The sequence below is a fragment of the Manis javanica genome, chromosome 2, assembly GCF_040802235.1.
Source record: "Manis javanica isolate MJ-LG chromosome 2, MJ_LKY, whole genome shotgun sequence".
Classification (NCBI taxonomy): Eukaryota; Metazoa; Chordata; class Mammalia; order Pholidota; family Manidae; genus Manis; species Manis javanica.
This window is the reverse complement of record NC_133157.1, coordinates 51,639,074-51,661,473: the sequence shown is the minus strand read 5'-3', so window position 1 is coordinate 51,661,473 and position 22,400 is coordinate 51,639,074. Positions and strand designations below refer to the sequence as shown.

Here is a 22,400-nt window from a genome sequence, read left to right as displayed (position 1 = left end):
AGTGCTATTGGAGTTCTGTCCTAGAATCTATTTTCTGTGAGCTCTCAGCCCTTAATTTTTGCAGGGTGCCAGCTTCTCATCTGTAAAGTGGAGATGCTGAAGCCTTTCCTGCTGCATCTTGGGGTGGATTGGGAAGATCCTATGGCATATATAAAAGGACATTGAAAACTGAATAGCACTAATTAGGTGTTTTTTGAACTCTTCCCCTTTAAATATTTGGCAGATAAACTTCCTTCATCAGGTATAAACTTGCTTAGTTTTCAATTGCAGGATGGGATTTTTGCCCTTCTAAGAGACTAACAAGTAAGTCAGGATCATAGGGAAGTAGGCAACAATGGATCTATGCAGTTTTCTGTATGTGATTGAGTTTGCCAGAAACCTCATGTTGAACAGACTGGGAACGATGTTCTTAACAGCGTAGTATTTTATTTGGAAGAGATAAAATAACCTGTTTGCTGGGGAAAGAGGCAGGCAATGTAGTATTGGAGAAAGCCTACATGGAAAGTCAGAATGCCTGTGTTGAAGTCTTGATTCTGTAATTTAACCATCATGGGAGGTCACTTGAAAGCACTGAGCCCCCCATTCCCTCTTTAAGTGGAGATGGTGAAGCCTGTGAGATCAGATGAAATAATATACACCTTAGGTGCTTTTTACATTACAAAACGTTATATTAATATAAGCTATACTGGACTGACTTGCAAACAGGCCTGGTGTCAGGATAAGTTTCACCTAAATACATAAGGAATATTCTAGCATTTTGTCTCCTGGTAATTTTGAATTGATGACTTGTTTGATACAAATTTCAACATATTTGAATAATTATAATATATATGTATTCAATATATTTGAATAATTATACAAAGTAATTCAAGCATTACTACTGTTTTCATACTTTCTTTTTCTCATTGAGTTGCCTTTATTTGCATCATTAAAACTTTTTTTTTGGACTTAAAATTCCACCTCTGAAATGGTGACAGTATTTGACTGTATGTGAGATGTTTCAGACATTCTAAAAAACCAAAACCAAACACAAAATATATGAAAGCATAGAGCTTTTTTTTGGTTACAACTTTTAGTTCTAGGTAGCTCAGAGTAGAAAACTACTGAGTGATAGGAACTTAATTTCTTTGTCATTAATGCTAACAGGCAAAAAAAAAACCTAAATTAAACTTGATTCTTTCTCCATCTTTAAAAATTTTTTTTTATTTTGAAGCCTATTTAAATGTAAGTCTAACCCTACTAGGTAATATCTCTTAATACTTACTATTGAGATGCTGAAGGCAGTAAGCTCTTGAACTTTGTAGTGCTACAACACAATTGCTATTCATTTTAGCTTCTTGGACAAAAAACAGTGTTTGATGGACTGCCTAGGTGAAGACCTGGAAAAGGAAGGGTTATCTACAAATTGAGTGAGTTTATTATGGCTTAGTGATTTGCTGATTGATTTCATTTGCTGTCAGTTAAGGCTCTCTTAATGTCAGTTTTCTTTGCATAATGCCTTGAAATAAAGACTGATGAAGTTCTTCAGTGATGCCGCTTACATAAACTGACCCTGATTTGCCCTATTCTACATGACAATTTAAGTGACAGCACTTAGAGGAAAATACAGCAATGAATATGCAACTTAAGGATTGAGGAAAATGCAGGAAATCATTCAGTCTAAAACTAGATACAAAAGTAATTTCTTGTAATAATTCCACAGATGCCTTAAGGTATATTAAACAGACCATTATTACTCTCAAGAGTGTGTGGTGGGGGAGAGGGAAAGAGAAAAAGAGAGGGAGAGAGTTGAAGGAAAGAGAACTTAAAGTGATCCTAAATCTTTTCAAATTTTAATAAATCTTCTTCTCCCAGCTTATTTAAACTTGGTGTTGTCAGAATCACAGTTTAAAAAATATTTTATTTGCCATTGCATAAGTGCAATATATTAAGTAACCAATGAAATGTCGGGTGAGTAATTTTGAAGCTTTAAATGCTTTTCAGTTTCAGAACCTTCTGGAAACAGTAGTAGTGGCTTTTTTTCTTCTTTCAATGGCCAAAGTCTCATAGTACTGATTAAAAAGAGGTATAACTTTGAAAGGAATATTAACTTAAGAAGTAACTTACTGAAGAAACCCTGAAATAAGAATATTTTAACTTCTTTTCTGAGTGAGGGCTATTTAACTCACACTTTCCTATTTTCTCTGCAGAGTATATGATACTACTTCAGGGTTGCAGGGCAATATTTTGTCTGGAGTATGTTTTATAATGCATACTCATCAAAATGAGCCTGACTTAGGATAACTTCATTAGGGTTAACAGGAGAACATGGACGACAGAGCACTAAAGGGAGGAGAGCACGTGGGCTCTGTTCAGGTGGAAGGGGGCTTAGCAAATCCACATTGAAGAAGCCTCACTGGTCTCTGTGACATATTTAAAAGAGCTACATGGTCTCTATTTGCAAATAAGGCTTTAAAAAGTCCTCAGGCCTTAGGTCTTGTTGAGTGTTTATATGGTACAATGCCTTCCCGACAAAATATATTCGGAACACTTAGGACACAAGGTGCTCTTGGTCACCGAATTTCTCTGATCACGGATTCATACCAATCTGAATAACTATCTAAACATAAAACTTAAATCTTCAGACTTGCTAAATAACAGTTAAAAGAATTTATATATAATAGTAACAATGTTAAGCTATAAAACTGAGAAACTGGCTCTGACACATCAAAATTTATGCATACGTATATAAATATATCTTTATAAACTTATTATAAAAACAGTACATTCATTAATGTTTAGTACAAGTATTTCATTATACTGCACGTATTAAAATTTCCATACTTTTATAGACACCAAACCAAAGACCAAATAACTGTTCATCTGAAACAGAAGGTTCTTGCTTGGTTAATTCATTTATTTTTTAAAGGAAAAGTAAAAAATCAAGAAAAACTTACTTTAAGAACTAGTCTTCTGAGTAACTTCCTTTAGAAATAATAATTCTTTTCTTTTTAACAAAGCGCCATTTTATTTATTTATTTATTTATTTATTTATTTATTTATTTATTTATTTATTAAGGTGCCATTGAGGTTCAATCTTAAGAACGTTTCACATGAGCAACATTGTGGTTACTACATTCACCCATATTATCAAGTCCCCACCAGATACCCCATTACAGTCACTGTCCATCAGCATAGTAAGCTGCTATAGAGTCACTACTTGTCTTCTCTGAAAGCATCAGTTTTTTTTAAGACTCCAAAGACTAGTTAATACTACCCAGTAAAACCCTTCCTTCAGTATTTGAAAAGAGGAAATCAATCAATACAAGTCTGGGACAGCTTCTGGAGCCTGCTCCCTCTGCCCTCCTCCTGTGTTCTCTGTCTCAGTGCACTCAACTTTGCGTGGCAGGGATGGGCTGGAGGAGGGCAGAGCCCTGCAGGTGCGCAGAGGGCATATTGCCTCAGCTCCTGACTAAAGGCCCAGGGAGGTGAGCATGGAAACTTCCAGCGAATGGCTGACTCCTTGCCTTCCCCCAGGACCATTACCAGGTAGAAACACTTTTCTCTATGGGGATATTTGCTCGGAAGAACTTGTTCCTTTTCTTGCTGAATGTTAGAGTGGACTTAAAAAAATAAGAGAAGGTAAAAAGCTTTCAAAGGAGTAATTACTTCACTTTTAAAATTTGATTTTATTTTGACATTCTGACTTAATTTTTTTGGTTTTAATAATTAGCAGATTAATTGGAAACCATACATGTCTGTGTGTGTTGCTCCTCTGCAACTAGCAAAATATCACACCAGAAATTTACACAATGAATTGTTAAATAATTCATTAGAATCCTTTTGCTCATTATATGCGTACTCCAGTGAAATCATGGCCCTATAAACATAAGTATATATAGCAACAACCCCAAATGACACAAATTTTTAATAACACAAGAGTTGCTTTTCATCATTCTGGCCCACAGCCCCACATATGAAATTCCAAACTCCAAAATGCTCTGACAACTGGAGACTCAGAGGCAAAACCTGACCTGACCTAATTTTGAGCAAAACCTGAAAAGAGCTGATTATGAAGTTCTTTCCAGTCTCAGTTTGTCCCCCTCAGTGTGATTATTCAAATGTTTTGCTGTAGAATGTATTTGAGTATGCTACCCCAGAGCCCATGAGAGTGTGATTTAATATATGGTATATGCCCCATATTCTCCAAATCCAAAAAATCCTGAGCTCCAAGACACATGTGGTTCCAAGGTTTCCAAAAAGTATTGTGGGAACCATACCCACATTATAAAAGAGATTCCACACAAATAATGCATATATTGCTTCAGTGCAAGCTTTCTGTTTTTCTTATATATTCAGCCTGTGGGATGGTATCCTTGAGTAAAATTTAAATTTAATGTCTAGTTTCTCTAGCTTTTTGTTTGGGCTTATAAAGGAATTGTGCAGTAATTTGTGCCACCTGAAAACTCAAGAGTTGTCAGCAGTTCTGTTGCATGCCAATCAGATGTGGTTCTAACAGGCTTTATTTTGCTCATGTCTGATACCTTTTTACAAACTGAAGGAACGTTTCTGTTCCATGTGAGTGGGAATCCCCTGAGACTTTCTTTTTGGGCCCCTTCCAGTTTATTTCCTGAAAGCAGGATGGATGAAATTCCTTGTTACATACCTGCTCATCTTTTCTTATCGATCCTTCTAATTTGTTCCCACTGGATAAGGTAATACAGACCCTTCAGGGGTGTGGAGAAGCTGGATGTTCTGATATCCAGACAGTTTTTCTGGATAGAGAGAGCGAGGTTGCTTGGGGTTTCAGGGTTATTCATACCCCTAACTCCTGGTAATCCACAGGAGGCTTAGGAACCTGAACGGCCTTCACTTTAAACTTTTCCACTTACTTTAGAGGGAAAATGGAAATATAATTTGAGAGTATTTAGAGAACAATGAGAACCAGGAAATCAGCTTCAAAGTGGCCAGCTCTCTTGATTGTGTAGGTTTGGATGTGAGTAACACCATTCAGTCATGGACTGAGCATCTGCCAATTTCAAGGGATTGTGTTATGCTCTGGAGTACAAGGGGAACTCAAAAACCTTTCTTGGAGGAATATAAAATTTAAGAGTAATATGACATAGAATGCATGATTGCTGTATGAGAGGCATAAAGTACCATAGCCTGCTCTTTAGAGAAGAATGAAATTCATTCTTGGGAAGATTAAAGGAGGCTTCATAGAGATGGTAGCCTTTGAATAGGTCTGGAAGGTTATGCAGCTAAGAATCTCCTTTCCTATGAAATGTTATTGTCAGGAAGTACAGATGAGAAATACCTGGAACTTGAGTTCCTGCCACTAGGTAGCTCAGCCTCAGTGAAGTCTGTATGAGGGCCACATTTGCAAACAGGGTTGAAATAATGATGCACAAGGTTCTTTTCAGCTCCTGGAGCTCTGTGGTATTGTGAATAAATTATGGTCTCTACAGGATTTCGTGGAAATCTTATTTGTTCCTTCACATCATGCAAAAAAAAAATGTATTGATTTGGTTGAGTATCAGAAAGCACCTTAGAACTAATTAGTCCTTAAAACAACATAATAACAATATTTTCTCAGAGATGTAGTGTAACATACTTCAGTGAATTTTGTTCTGGAGTAGAGATCACAGGGATTATTGAAGTAGATGATACCTTGACTGGAGCATCATGGATTCCCAAATCAATTTGATATATCAGAATCAGAATGGAACCTTGGTGATAAAAGAATTAGCTCTTAGTAAGGACATAAAGTATTTCCTCTCTTTCTCTCTTTACTGACTGACTTTCATTTAGGTATAATGAAAATTGTTCATAGTGGATTTAATTAAGCCACAAGCAAGTCCATCAGATTCTTATAATTCCAGCTAAATGGCTTTTTAGCACCTTCATCCAAACTGATGTAAAGATGCCAGTTGTGGACCTTCTTTGCTGAGATTCATAAATCTAACAGGTTTATGTGAAAAGAGGAAAGATGAAGCATTCACCACTGTGTGTGTGTGTGTGTGCATTTACTCTGTATCAGAGGCCCAGGTCAACTGTACTTTCTGAAAGTTACTTGTTTTGAGATAGTAGACTGAGTAGTTCTTCTTTGGTAATAAACAGCTCTTAACCCTGTAAGCCATCGATTTCTATAACTTTTCTCTTTGTATTAACATCACTCCTTTAAGAAAAATTGCATACCAAACCCCCAAAAGGTTAAAACTAGGATGTGTCTTTGGTACACTGTCAAATTTGATTAAAGCAGTTGGATTTTTGTGGGTTGATTATGGAACAGACAAATGGGAAGTACTGGTTACCGCTTTATTTAGTCTTAAAAACGTGTAAACCAGAAAGAGATTATTGGAATATAAAGTGCTCTTTGTTAAGCCCCAGATATCTTTTGAGGAAGATAAGTAACCACTCTCAGTGTAGTCCACACTGTTACTGAAATTGAAAGTCTCGCTAACTAACCAAAACTAGATGTTGTTATTTTAACCAAACTGAACGGCTATGTATGGAGCTCCTGCTCTGTAGCCTGCCCTGTGCTTGACAGATGATTGAGATGAAGGAGGATGAACGTGCATTTAGGGAGTAGAAATTAAAAAACAAGAACCTTAAATGCTACAGTTCCTAACAAGAGGAACAAAACGGACACTGATAGGAAAGCCAGGAAGTGCCAACATGTATGCTGTTAGCCTTTGGGAAGTGGGAAGATTAGAAAGTGCCTGAATGCATTACTAACTTGTTCTACATCCTCCTTCTTTAAAAAAATTTTTTTCTCACAAGAAAAGTCTTTTGGCTTTTTTGAGGAGATAATCTGTTCTATTAGTGTTTTATCTACTCAGTTTCAGTACACAATTTAAAAATGTATCATTTTCCCAACTTAAAAAATGTGAATCAGAACTTGCCTTTCCTCTCTTCATATGCAACTGAATAGCTTCCCACCACCCTGACGGCAAACTCCAAACTGCTCATGTCCGCCTTGAGCAACTCCTGATCTGGGTTTTTCCTCTCTCCAACTTCATCTCCTAACACTCTTCCCCTTGTTCACGGAATCTATGGCAGTAAGCATACAGCAATCCTGACCTTGTGCTGTAACTTGAACATATCCAACATGGTCTCATTTCGGAGACTTTGGACTTGCTCGTCCCCTTTCTCAGCATGCCTTCTGCCACACCTCTATGACGCTTAGTCCTTCACTTCGTTCATGGCTTTGCTGAACGGCTTTCCACTTATGTTGTGGAAGCTTTCTCTCGTCACTAAAATAGCCACCCTTCTCCCTTCACACTGTATCATCCTGACCCTGCTTTCTTTCCCTTCATAGCACATGACCTAATATATTTGTCTATTATCTGACTCTCATTAGAATGTAAAACCCATGAGGGCAGGGCTAGGTCATCTTTACCACTGTGTCTTCAGCACCTAGAACATAATAGGTACTCAATAATATTTGAATACATTAATGAATGAACTGAGGTTTTCGCTATTGTGGCCTTTTTTAAGAGGGAGAACTGCATGCGTATTAGGAAAGAACAAGGAGTTTGGAATCAGGTGGACCCCTGATTTCCAGTTGTGCCACTTGTTGGCAATGGGGCCTTAAGGAAGCTTTTTATAGACTCTGAGCCTCAGTGGCTTTATATGTAAAATTGTGCTAAACAATTCCTATTTTGCCAAGGGCAGTATAAAGATTAGAGATTATGCATCGTGCCACTGAAAACAGACTGCTCAGATTTGTATGTACTTAATTTAATATAGGTAGAAAATGCCCTCATTTTGGATGAGGGGGTCTGTCTCACCTTAACAGGTGTATCTATTACTTGATAAAAATTAGAGGATAGTCAAAGTACTTGTGATCTCCAAAGAGTGTACCCTTTGGTATCAGAAATTCATGCAAGCATTTCTTCATATTGGTGCCAGATGTATGGTTTTGACATTTGAACACAGATAATCGATTATCTGATTTCCAGTTCACACCATCACAATTGAACCCCAAAATTCATCTATACATCATACTACACTCTTATCTCTATGTCAATAGTATCCAAAGCAGCATAAGAATCTTCATTATAAAACTATCAGTGATGGCAAGACATAGCAGGTATTAAAAAATGGTAACTAATATATTCTTACCCAAAGGAGAGCTAAAGTAAAGAGGTTAAGCTTTTTCATGGTTTCTATGTTACTCACTAAGGTACTCTCACTTTGTCAGGCTTTGTTTTGGAGCACATTAATAAACCCACTGTCAGCTCTACAATTTACAATATGATGAACATTTTGTATATTGCTTAAAATTTTGTCCTGGAAACAAAGTACTTACTATTATTATTATTATTGCTATTGCTGCTATTATTATTATCGATCTAACAGTATCTTCTGAGAAACTCATCCCTCTGAGAATTTTCCTAAGATCACCATTCCTTTTTATGGCTTCATGTCTATATGCAATAGTTCCCAAGAGGAACTTCCCCCCAGTCTCTGATTATTTTGATGACCCCTTTTCCATATTCTTGTAGGCAACCAACATGCCATTTTTTAATCCCTTAGGTCTTTCTTTACAGTAACCTTTAGCATAATAACAGCAGTAATCACCACCACTCTAGAAACTGCACTTAGCCTCAAGATTGGCTTTGATTCAATTCTGGTTGGAAATAACATATTTGAAAAAGAACTGGTCTTGTTTTTGGCACATTTAAGTTGTATATGCCATGGTTGAGTGGAAGCCAGAAAAAGTTTGGTCTAAACATGCTGTAAAGAAAACATCATTAAAAAAAATCTGCTGCAAAAGTATTTTGCAACTATGCTGAATATGGTTTCCCATGAGATTCCTTCTCATACCTGAAAAGCTACTATATTTACATTCTTCAAAGTGGTGCCAGTAAAAATTTTGAGTGATGAGATAAGTCCAGGGCCATTTCAAATGGCAAAAAAGGAGAAATGGACTTTGATTCTCTCTTTCTTATATAAAATAACACCAACAAAAACATACTTAAATTATATTCAACATCACATCAAATCGCTTTATGCTATTTTGTCTTCTTCAGTTGTGCTTGATGAAGGTGGCTGTGTATTTGCAATAGCTTTTTTCTTCTAATAACCTGACACATTTACTCTCTTTACCATTGTCACCACCACCACTTAATATCTAGCATTTCAGTATCTGTGTGCACATTGCATTAAGTATGTAGTTACACATGTTTTTAACCAGGCCTGTGTTAAATAAATAGTAGCATATAGTCGTAAGTGGGCAGCAGTGGCCCAGGCCAGTCTCTAAGGGAAACAGTAATTCTACTACCCACACACACAAACTTCTAGGAAGGACACTTAGGGTCAAAGCGGACTTTCCAGGAATGGGAAAGCATCTTGTATGAGAAGGGGGTGGGGAAACCTGGTTCAACAAAATCCTAGTTTCTGCCTAAAGGAAAGGTCATTTTTCTGCCAGGAAATTTTCCAGATATGGCAAGATAAAAGACTTCCCAATCTTAGTAGGGAAAATGGAAATGAAGCATAACTTCCTGGAGTCCCATCCCTTCCATACATATTTCCAGTGTGCGTGGATCTCATTCAGAACTAGAATTTATAAGTCAGATGAACTAATCCTGCATGTGTAGGATTTGAGGTTGTCTTATTATTTTGTTTCTAAAGTCTTTCATTGATGAAGTCAGATCCTTAAGTCAGGTTGTGAGAGATGCACACATCATTTTACATACATAAGTTAATTAAACACACTTCCTGTTTTGGAAGCTATTTTTCAAATTCTCTCTTTTTCAAAATAACCTATTGTGTGGATAATAGAAGAGTTGCTATAATTTGTAAGCTTAATTTAATTTTTCCCTCACTAAAATAATCTCAGAGCCTTCTTTCAAATTACATATTTTTCTAGAATCAAAAGATGTTTTTGGGGAAGTGTAGAAATTATGTGACATAGTTAGATGGAATAGAGATTAATCAATTTGTTACAAATGTTCACTGAGCCCATTTTACAACTGAAACCCCAAGAAAGTACCATCTGAAATTCTTTTGACATAAATATTTATTTCCATGACAAATAAAAATTGGTAGTTCAGAGTCAATGTAATATAATAATTACTGAATTTGAGATTTTTGAATATTTTAGGTCTTTAGCAAAATTAAAGAGAGCTTTGCTTTTGTACCTTTTTCAGTCAATAGAGGAGAGAGAATAAAGTGACACATATGAATGTCATGATAGACTAGCTGTGCAATTTTTGCACAAATACAAATAGACCCCCAAAACACTAAAGTAATCCAAAGCAAACTAGAAAACTTGCAACACATGAAATGAGTATATGCTTTGGAATTGGACAGATAAGGACTTGAATCCCAATTCTATTTTTCTTTAGCTAGGTGACCTTGGATAAGGTACTCACTAAGCCGTAGTTTCTTGTACTGTAGAGATAATATGAGTCTTACAGGGTTATTGCCAGAATTAGAATATGCGAAGCTCATAGTGTGCTGTCTGGAACATAGTAACTGTTGTTAGAACTGGGAACCGGGCAGGACTTGGAACATGGGAACTATAGAGGAAGCAAGGACACCTTTGGGCACAGATTTATTCAAGCCCAGGCTTCATTGACTCCCATACGTTCCAGCTCATTTGGTGATTCATGGTAGAGTGAGGTATTCACCTTCCCTGGACTACTTGGGGGCAGATGTGTGTTTGGCTTTGAGTGGAGAGTTGAACTGAGTGCATATGCCCCTCAGGCTGCATTGACTCCTTTGAGGCTCTGAGCCGTACTGTGGCACCAGAATAGCTGGCGTTGCCGTGATAGTGAGCAAGTACAGGCAGATGTCTGACATCCTGTTATGTTGAGTATGCTAAACAAAATGTTAGCTTGTTTTATTCATGTATCTGCATAAGGAAATCTTTAGGAGTTATAGGTAGAAGATTGGCATTCTTGTCCAAGCTTTTGCCAGATAAATAGGAACAATTTACAATACTTGGAAGAAATTTTATTCTCCTCTTGTTTGTTGCTAAAATATATGTAGATATGTATATAAATTTGTTTATATCTCCTTTTTTAGTTAAATGTTAGCATACTATATACATATATACTATGTTCTTTTTTTTTTAACCTTTTACTTTTGAAATGACTATAGATTCACACGAAGTTGCAAAATAGCACCCTTCACCTAGATTCTCCCAATATTACATCTTATATAACTTTAGGACAATATGAAAACCAGAAAGTAAACATTGGTACAATGTGTATGTATAGTTCTCTGACATCTTTTCATATATATTTGTGTAACTGCCCTGTGATAAGTATACAGAACTATTATTATATCACCATAAAGATCTCCCTCTGTTGACTACTTTATAGACGTATCACCCCTCCCCAGAGATTATCCTTAACTCCTTAACCACTAAGTGTTTTCTGTCTCTATAATTTTGTCTTTCAAGAATGGTATATAAATGAAGTCCTACAGAATGTGATCTTTTGAGATTGACTTTCACTCAGCATAATGCCCTTGAGATCCACCCAAGTTGTTGCTTCTATCAATAGTTTGTTCCTTTGTATTGTTGACTAGTAGTCATGAAATTTGTTTAGCCATTCATCCACAGAAGGACATTTTGATTGTCTCCAATTTTTGGCTATTACATATAAACCTAATATGAACATTTGTGTACAGATTTTTGTGTGAACAGAGTTTTCATTTCTCTAGGATAAGTGCTCAGGAATGTGATTGCTGGGCCATTCAAGAGTGTATGATTAATTTTTAAAGAAACTGCCAAACTGTTTTCCAAAGTGGCTGTACTGTATTATATTCTCACCAGAATGTATGAGAGATCCACTTCTCTGCTTCTTCACCAGTTATTGATGTCATCACAGTTTTTTCTATTAGCCATCCTGGTGGGTATGTAGTACCATCTCACTCTTCTCATTCTCTAATGGCTACTGATTTTGAAAATCTTCTTATGTGCTTATTTGGGATTTGTGTATTTTCTTTGGTAAAATGTATCTTAGTGTCTTGTGCTCAATACATTCTAGAAACTATAGAATATAGTCCTATAATGTATAAACTAGTTATTAATTCTATTACAGAATATAGTTCTATGATATCTAAAATATGTAAACTAGTTCTTTATCAGATAGGTGATTTGTAGATATTTTCCCCTGTCTGCAGTTTGTTTTTTAATTTTCATAACAGGATCTTCTGCAGAGCAAAATGTTTTAATTTTGATGAAGTTCTATTTATTAATTTTTCTCTTTTATGGATTATGCTTTCAGTATCATGTCTAAGAATTCTTCACAAAGCCCTAGAATGCCAAAGATGTTGTCCTATAATTTTTTCTCAAAGTTCTACATTTCTATGTTTTACACTGAAGTCTGTGATCGGTTTGGGTTACTTTTTATATAAGGTGTGTGCTTTAGGTTGTGGTAATCAGAATTCTAAGGCAGCCCACAGGCCCCTTCCCCCTGGTGTACACTCACAGTGGAATTAATCCCCTCTCTTGAGAGTGGGTGAGACCAGTTAAATATGAAATTATTATAGCTGGGCCTGACCTAATCAGATGAGCGTTGAAAAAAAAAGGTGTCGTATTGAAGAGATGCTCTTCAGCTGGTCTGGAAGAAAGCAAACAGCCATGTTGAGAAAGGAGGGGTCCATTTGGCAAGAACTTGAGGGTAGTCTTTAGTAGCTGGAAGTGTCACAGGCTGACAGCCAGCAAGGAAATGGAGACCTCTGTTCCCCAACCTTAAGGATCTAGGTTCTACTTAGTTCAACTACAGCATTCAACAACTTGAATGAGCTTGGAAGAAGACCCTGAGTTCTAGATGTGATTGCAGTTCCAGCTGAAACATTGATTTCAGCCTGGTGATACCTTGAGCAAAGGAGCCAGCTAATCCATGCTAGACCTATGGAAACTATGAAATCCTAGATTTGTGTTAAATTTTTGGTAATCTGTTATATAGCAATACAGGTTTTGGTATCCTGAAGTGGGGTGCTGCCTCTGCTCATGTAGATGAGGTTTCTGATTAGTAGAGCTTACATCTGGGTGTTGAAGGGAAGAAGTGGGACATCCATGCTCCCAGGCACAGTGGGTGGATAGGCTGGCTTCAGGAAGTGGAGGCTCCTGAGGTCCTACTCTGCTTTTCTGATTCTGAGTCCTCACTGCTGTTTTGGTTTCTGGGGACAAGCCCACTGCACTCCACTCCTGAGCACCAGTAGGGGAAGAGCCGACTAGCTCATCTGCTTCTGGTGTACTCCTCCAGTTAGTCATCTAGTGAGGCAGAGGAGTGCTCTCCAAACTTGATTACTCATTCTTACTTTTGAACCAGCATCCCCAAAACATGTATAGTTATTCCTTTATAACTTTTATACGTGTGTTATTGCTAAATAAGCTTTATAATATAAAATGTAGAAAACCAGAAAGTTTTCAAAGATGAGATCATAGAAGATTTTTAAAGAGAAAGATTAAAAAGTTAATATAAAAACTAGGCAGATAGTGAAAAGATAAGTGATTGCCAAGGGTTAAGGACAAGGGTGGGATGAATAGGCGGAGCACAGAAGATTTTTAGGTCAGTGAAACTGCTCTGTGATACAGTAATGATGGATACATGTCATTATATGTTTGTCAAAACCCAAGGGTGCATAGTGAACCCTAATGTAATCTGTGGACTTGGGGTGATGATGTGTCAGTGTAGGTCCACCAGTTCTAACATCCTGGTGCGGAATGTTCAGAGTGGGGGAGGCTTTGAGTGTGTAGTGACAGGAGATACATGGGAACTTTTTGTGCTTTCTACTCAATTTCTCTGTGAACCTAATACTGCTCTAAAAATAAAGTCTTTTAAAAGAACTAAATATAAAATCTACATATGGACGATTTCAAAATTTTTTCCATTTTAGCCCTCTTTGGAGACTGCAGAACAATAGATGCACCCTTTCTTTTTATAAAGTAAGAAATAAAGTTTTTGTTATTTGATAGGCTTGACACTGGTGACTTCACTTGGTCCATTTTTTAGACATTAATGCTTCCAGTAAGGTATGATAAGGGAAGGGGGAGGGTTTTCCAATGTAGAGAGGCTGAGAGTGGCCTCCCTACTTATTTCTTTGTGTTCTTCATGAACTGTTGTGTACCCTGTATGATTAAGTGGATTTATACATTAAATTGTTTTACATAGTGTAATCTTTATAATAGTTTACAATGGCATAAAAAGTAGTGTTTAGAATCTTCTCTATAACATGGGCTTTTTGTTTGTTTGTTTCAGAGTGCTTCAGAGTACTCATGAACTCAGTATGAATTATGCAGTCTTCTTCAGCAAGAAGAGAAGGATTCCAAATCTGTAGGCCTTTTCTTTGATGGCAAGTGGCTATCAAAAGCATTCTATCTAGAAAATTATTTTTAAAACCCTTCCCAAACAAAACACATGGTATCACATCAAGATAAAGGGACATTTGTAAAAAAGAACTCATTGCTTTATTTAAGGAGTTTTATGGAAAACGTATTATGAAAATTGTTACTAGGAAATATTTCTAGAATTATGACTTTTTTTTCTAAAAATGATCTAAATCTATAAAAATTCATTTCTATATACATAAAAAGTTCTGAAGCATAATTTCCTAACCAAGGATGTGTTTTGAACCTTTGTTAAAAATGTAAAATGTATTTAATATTAAATGTATTTGTTAAAGTAAAAAACCATCTCATCTGTTAGTTTAGAGAGCAATTGATTGATTTAGGGAAGTTGGACATTTCCTAGTCAGAATTTCAATGAAAATTTTTGTTTAACTGATAGGATTGAAACGTGTGTCATCATGTAATCAATATAACCAGTGACCCATTTCTGCCATTTGCATCTTACCTATTGAAGCATGTGTCATGGGGGTGGTGAGTATGGGGACCTAGAATTAGACTTCCAAATTGCAATATCACAAAAAGTTATGCAACAAAATTTAAAAAGTTATGAAGTATATCCAATCATATTTCTTTCGCTAAAAATCATTAATAATAACTTCATTGAGAATAAAAGGTTTCAGGGCTATTAATAAAGGTTAAGCTCACATCCTGCTTCTCATAGCTATTTATGCTTAGCTACAAGGCCACCTGTAGTTGTCCCCACCTTTGTAGAAATGTTCTCTTGCTTGTGGTTTGGACAGGATTTCTGAAAATTTTGTTTCTGTCCTTTCTATTTTCTATTCCTTATGGATTTCTCAGAATTCTTGTCAGCTGATGGCATGTGTAGCAGCTTTTATGGGAACACACACATGCACATCCACGCACACACACGCGCGTATGCACACATTCAATGTGACAAAGCAAGGAGGTGGACGGCAGTCTGCCATCTTGGTACAGTCTTTCTTACACAACTTAGTATTTGTGGACTAGGCCACAAACCAAACATCCAAATTAAAGAATCCAATTCCATATCTTAGACTAGATCTTGACTAGGGACACAGTTGCTATTTGTAGACTACTAGAAACAGGCCCTTTACTACTCATTCTTTGCCATATCCCTACATACCCAAAATACTGGAATGGAAGTAAAGGACCAACCTTACCAGAGTAACTGTTTGATAATGAAGAGAGCAATTTTCCTTTAATTCCAGGTACCAATTAAGAACATTTAATACTAAAAATTATGAGCATTGTTACCATTATAAAACTTTCTTTCTCAAGAATGACGTCATATAGGAACTTTTTATTATCAATAGGAAGTTTTGTTGGTGGGAAGTAAGTATTCATTGGCCTGTAATATTTTTTATGATTGAAAGGATTTTAATATAATCAAAATGTATAGAATATTTTATATTTAAAATATTTATATTATGTCTGATGATGCCCCTCAGAAATACTGAATCTTTGTTTTATGAGTTAAAATAGCAATTTTCCTAATTGATGTCATTATCATTATATAGTTGACATTACCCTGAGTCTTTACTGTGTCCAGATTATCAAGGTCTTTTCATGTATTAGTACTCATTTTATCCTCACAAAATCCTTATTAGTAGAAATTATTATCCCTATTTTATGGGAATTTATTGTATTTCACATATTTGATATATCTGATGTAACTATTTTACATGGTGTACTTACTTTATGTGGTATGTAGAAATGAAGTATATCTATAGTTATATTTAAAGTGAAATATCTGAGATTTTTACTTCCCAGTTACTAACTCAAAAATGTAAATAAAAGACTATTTTGGCATCCAGGCCTTATGACATTTCCATTTATTTCTCCTTCTTCTAACATCAAGTTTCCAAGGATCCCATTTTTTCTGAAGTCCAATTTAAAGTCAGTCTAAACTATGTAATAATATGTACGTAACAAATTATATAAATAATATTCTAGTACTCAAGTGACAGTCACCTATTTGTGTCTCAGAATTATTTATATTCTAAAACACTTATACTTCCCTAAGTGGACAGGATGTGGAATGTTACATTTGTACTGTCTTATCTTGTTATGTTAATTATAGATACTATAAATTATCTCTACAACAAAGGACTATATTCTTGCCAATAAACTGTCTTTTGTTCTTTTTCTCAAATAACTAGGAAAGCCCCGCTGAGATATGTATCTCACTACGTGGTATCATCAAAATCCCTGGGGCCAAAGATGACACAGGATAAAATTCTCAAATACTGGGCATGCTATACACAATATCTTTGCTGTTTTGACATTGTTTCCTAATGTAAAAGATTGGCTTTTTTAATATGGAGGGAGGTGTGTTGTGAAGGGTAGACTTTGGGATGTTACAGAAGTCATTAGATGCTCACTCCCTCCCCCTCCCACCCCTCAGTTGGTTTAGACTGTCATTTCCACTTCGTCTGCCAACTTGGCACCTTTCTTTTATATTCAAGAGTTGGATTTCTCATTAGCATACTTCATTACATTGTTTGAATCACTTGCTAGTACTGGAAGTTGACCTTTATTCTGCAGAAGATAGGTGATTGAATAATTTTAGGATTTCACTGACCTTCCACACCTTCAAGTTCTGAAAGAGGTTTTATTTTAGAAAAATGTAGTATATTTTATATGTATTAATACCATGTGAGATGCTTTCAGTATTATTGTATCTTACTGCTCTTAAAAAATATATACTATGTTACAAAAAGCTGCTTTCACCTCAGCTGAAATACCACTTTAAAGATTTTAAATGCTTAACATTCTAAATCCTAAGCAAAAAAACAGTTATTATGTTCTTTTTAGTGTTCTGAAGAAGCAGTATGTGGTTTCTCTAATGTTGCACTGAACAGTAGAACTTAGTTGTTGAAAGTAGGTCAAGGAAGGAGCCAAAATAATTGTGACTCTGTTCTGTCCACCAGATACAAATTCAGATGTAACTTCTCAAAAGAGAATTTTAATTTTTTTAAAAGGAGGTTTGAAGGAATATTATTTATATTATTAGTCCTTTTAGAATATCACATATGTGAGAATTCATGATACATGTTTCTTTAAATTTAGGAAATAGGTTAACTTTTTAAATATTGAACTATTTTTCCTTAAATATTAGAGGTTAATTCTGTTGTGACTTACAGTGACATAGTCCAAGAACCTATCACTGATAGATGGGTACTTCCTTTTCTTTTATTCAGTAAGCATGTGTGCATGTTTTCATGCACTTTATACATTTTAGAGCCTTTATAATGAGAACATAAATATATATTTGGGCCACATATCACAGATTGTCACACTAAGATTATATTGTAGAATTTAAAAATAGAATTTAACAATAGTAATACTATAAGAAAATTTAGTTGTATACTATTTTTAGGGGACTTTCTTATATTAGATGCACTGTAGTTGAAGGTTTAATAGCATGGCTTCGTCTTAGCTTTTTAATTATCTGAGCCTTACAACAATTTTGGAAATAGGCAAGAAAATGACTGTTCCCAGTTCATGGGGACAAGGGATGGAAGATCAGAGAGATAACAGGGCCTTTGCCTAGCAACATAAGGTGAAGTAAGTGGGATAGTGAGGACCAGACAAAAATAGGGCTGAGATCCTGAGATCCTATTTAATTATAATCAAATTATAAATTAATTTATAAGAGTGGAGAGAGACTTGACATAAGAAGAAACAGGATTAAAAAAATTTTTACTGATGTGTTGACATACTTTCTTATATTGGTCTCAAATATACAACACAGTGGTCCAACAGCTACCCATATTATGAAATCCTTACCCAAACTAGTGTGGTTACTAGAAACAGATATGATTTTATAGTCTCTGATTTAACTTTTTTTTCCTGTCCCTGGTTTTTATTTTTTTTTATTTTGGTATCATTAATCTACAATTACATGAAGAACATTATGTTTACTAGGCTCCCCCCTTGACCAAGCACCCCCCCCAAACCCCATTACAGTCATTGTCATTAACCATCAGCATTGTAAGATGCTGTAGAATCACTACTTGTCTTCTCTGTGTTGCACAGCCCTCCCCGTGCCCCCAGCCACATTGTACATGCTAATCGTAATGCCCCCTTTCTTTTTCCCTGCCCTTATCCCTCCCTTCCCACCCATCCTCCCCAGTCCCTTTCCCTTTGGTAACTGTTAGTCCTTTCTTGGGTTCTGTGATTTTGCTGTTGTTTTGTTCCTTCAGTTTCTCTTTGTTCTTATACTTCACATATGAGTGAAATCATTTGGTACTTGTCTTGCTCCACGTGGCTTATTTCACTGAGCATAATACCCTCTAGCTCCATCCTTGTCATTGCAAATGGTAGGATTTGTTTCTTCTTATGGCTGAATAATATTCCATTGTATATATGTACCACATCTTCTTTATCCATTCATCTACTGATGGACACTTAGGTTGCCTCCATTTCTTGGCTATTGTAAATAGTGCTGCGATAAACATAGGGGTGCATCTGTCTTTTTCAAACTGGGCTGCTGTATTCTTAGGGTAAATTCCTAGAAGTGGAATTCCTGGGTCAAATGGTATTTCTATTTTGAGCTTTTTGAGGAACCTCCATATTGCTTTCCACAATGGTTGAACTAATTTACATTCCCACCAGCAGTGTAGGAGGGTTCCCCTTTCTCCACAACCTCGCCAACATTTGTTGTTGTTTGTCTTTTGGATGGTGGTGATCCTTACTGGTGTGAGGTGATATCTCATTGTGGTTTTAATTTGCTGATGGTTAGTGATGTGGAGCAACTTTTCATGTGTCTGTTGGTCATCTGAATTTCTTCTTTAGAGAATTGTCTGTTCAGCTCCTCTGCCCATTTTCTAATTGGATCATTTGCTTTTTGTGGAGGTGTGTGAGCTCTTTATATATTTTGGATGTCACCCCTTTATCAGATTTGTCATTTATGAATATATTCTCCCATACTGTAGGGTACCTTTTTGTCCTGTTGATGGTGTCCTTTGCTGTACAGAAGCTTTTCAGCTTGATATAGTCACACTTGTTCATTTTTCTTTTGTTTCCTTTGCACAGGGAGATATGTTCATGAAGAAGTCGCTTATGTTTATGTCCAAGAGATTTTTGCCTATGTTTTTTTCTAAAAGTTTTATGGTTATATGACTTACATTCAGGTCTTTGATCCATTTTGAATTTACTTTTGTGTATGGGATTAGACAATGGTCCAGTTTCATTCTCTTACATGTACCTGTTCAGTTTTGCCAGCACCAACTGTTGAAGAGGTTGTCTTTTCCCCATTGTATGTCCATGGCTTCTTTATCGTATATTAATTGACCATATATGTTTGGGTTAATGTCTGGAGTCTCTACTCTGTTCCACTGGTCTGTGGCTCTGTTCTTGTGCCAGTTCCAAATTGTCTTGATTACTGTGGCTTTGTAGTAGAGCTTGAAGTTGGAGCATGAGATCACCCCCACTTTATTCTTCCTTCTCAGGATTGCTTTGGCTATTCAGGGTCTTTGGTGGTTCCATATGAATTTTTGAAATATTTGTTCCAGTTTCTTGAAGAATGCTGTTGGTAATTTGATAGGGATTGCATTGAATATGTATATTGCTTTGGGCAGGATGGCCATTTTGACTATATTAATTCTTCCTAGCCAAGAGCATGGATGAGTTTCCATTTGTTAGTGTCTTCTTTAATTTCTCTTAAGAGTGTCCTGTAGTTTTCAGGGTATAGGTCTTTCACTTCCTTGGTTAGGTTTATTCCTAGGTATTTTATTCTTTTTGATGCAATTGTGAATGGAATTGTTTTCCTGATTTCTCTTTCTATTATTTCATTGTTAGTGTATAGGAAAGCCACAGATTTCTGTGTATTAATTTTGTATCCTGCAACTTTGCTGAATTCCAATATTAGTTCTAGTAGTTTTGGAGTGGAGTCTTTAAGGTTTTTTATGTACCATATCATGTCATCTGCAAATAGTGACAGTTTGACTTCTTCTTTACCAATCTGGATGCCTCATATTTCTTTGTTTTGTCTGATTGCTGTGGCTAGGACCTCCAGTACTATGTTGAATAACAGTGGGGAGAGTGGGCATCCCTGTCTTGGTTCAAATCTCAAAGGAAAAGCTTTCAGTTTCTCGCTGTTCACTATGATGTTAGCTGTGGGTTTATCATATATGGCCTTTATTATGTTGAGGTACTTGCCCTCTATACCCATTTTGCTGAGAGTTTTTATCATGAATGGATGTTGAATTTTGTTGAATGCTTTTTCAGCATCTATGGAGATGATCATGTGGTTTTTGTCTTTCTTTTTGTTGATGTGGTGGATGATGTTGATGGATTTTCGAATGTTGTACCATCCTTGCATCCCTGGGATGAATCCCACTTGGTCACGGTGTATGATCCTCTTGATTTATTTTTGAATTCTGTTTGCTATTTGTTGCTGTTTGCTTGTTGTTGAGTATTTTTGCATCTACATTCATCAGGGATATTGGTCTGTAGTTCGTTTTTTTTTTTGGTGGGATCTTTGCCTGGTTTTGGTATTAGGGTGATGTTGGCTTCATAGAATGAGTTTGGGAGTATTCCCTCCTCTTTTATTTTTTGGAAAACTTTAAGGAGAATGGGTATTATATCTTCTCTGTATGTTTGATAAAATTCTGAGGTAAATCCATCTGGCCTGGGGGTTTTGTTCTTGGGTAGTTTTTTGATTACTGATTCAATTTCATTGCTGGTAATTGGTCTGTTTAGATTTTATGTTTCTTTCTGGGTCTGTCTTGGAAGGTTGTATTTTTCTAGGAAGTTGTCCATTTCTTCAAGGTTTTCCAGCTTGTTGGCATATAGGTTTTCATAGTAAACTTTAATAATTCTTTGTATTTCTGTGGAGTCTGTTGTGATTTTTCCATTCTCATTTCTGATTCTGTTGATGTGTGTTGATAATTCTCTTTTTCTCTTAATAAGTTTGGCTAGAGGCTTATCTATTTTGTTTATTTTCTCAAAGAACCAGCTCTTGGTTTTATTGATTTTTTCTATTCTTTTATTGTTCTCAATTTTGTTTATCTCTTCTCTGATCTTTATTGTCTTTATTATCCCCTTCTGACTTTAGGCCTCATTTGTTCTTCTTTTTCCAGTTTCGATAATTGTGATGTTAGACTATTCATTTGGGATTTTTCTTCCTTCTTTAAGTATGCCTGGATTGCTATACACTTTCCTCTTAAGACTGCTTTCGCTGTGCTCACAGAAGTTGGGGCTTTGTGTCATTTGTTTCCATATATTCCTTGATCTCTATTTTAATTTGTTCGTTGATCCACTGACTATTTAGGAGCATGTTGTTATGCCTCCATGTGTTTGTGAGCCTTTTTGTTTTCTTTGTACAATTTATTTCTAGTTTTATACCTTTGTGGTCTGAAAAGTTGGTTGGTAGAACTTCAATCTTTTGAATTTGCTGAGGCTCTTTTTGTTTCCTAGTATGTAGTCTATTCTGGAGAATGTTCCATGTGCACATGAGAAGAATGTGTATCCTGTTGCTTTTGGATGTAGAGTTCATTAGATGCCTATTAGGTCCATCTATTCCAGTGTGTTGTTCAGTGCCTCTGTGTCCTTACTTATTTTCTGTCTGGTGGATCTATCCTTTGGGGTGAGTGGCTTGTTGAAGTCTCCTAAAATGAATACATTGCATTCTATTTCCTCCTTTAGTTCTGTTAGTATTTGTTTCACATATGCTGGTGCTCCTGTGTTGGGTACATATATATATATATATATATAATGGTTATATCCTCTCGTTGGACTGAGCCCTTTATCATTATGTAATGTCTTTCTTTATCTCTTGTTACTTTCTTTGTTTTGAAGTCTATTTTGTCTGATACTAGTACTGCAACACCTGCTTTCTTCTCCCTGTTGTTTGCATGAAATATCTTTTTCCATCCCTTGACTTTTAGTCTGTGCATGTCTTTGGGTTTAAGGTGAGTTTCTTGTAAGCAGCATATAGATGGGTCTTGCTTTTTTATCCATTCTATTACTCTGTGTCTTTTGATTGGTGCATTCAGTCCATTTACATTTAGGGTGACATTTCTGCCTTTGGATTCATGGTTACCAAAGGTTCAAGTTTAGC

The 22,400-nt window shown here is 36.0% G+C and overlaps 1 protein-coding gene across 8 annotated transcripts in view; it reads left to right on the top strand.

Moving 5' to 3' along the window:
* CCDC171 (coiled-coil domain containing 171) overlaps positions 1-22,400 on the top strand; it is a 353,248-nt gene that overhangs the window by 272,904 nt on the left and 57,944 nt on the right. Inside the window, exon 27 of one of the 8 annotated variants that reach the window (XM_073228482.1) lies at positions 14,205-14,384. The exons of the other annotated variants lie outside the window; for them this stretch is intronic. Coding sequence (XP_073084583.1) covers positions 14,205-14,225 — 21 coding nt within the window. The 3' untranslated portion in view covers positions 14,226-14,384. Of the gene's footprint in view, positions 1-14,204; positions 14,385-22,400 lie in introns of those variants that run through there. 8 annotated transcript variants of the gene reach the window in all.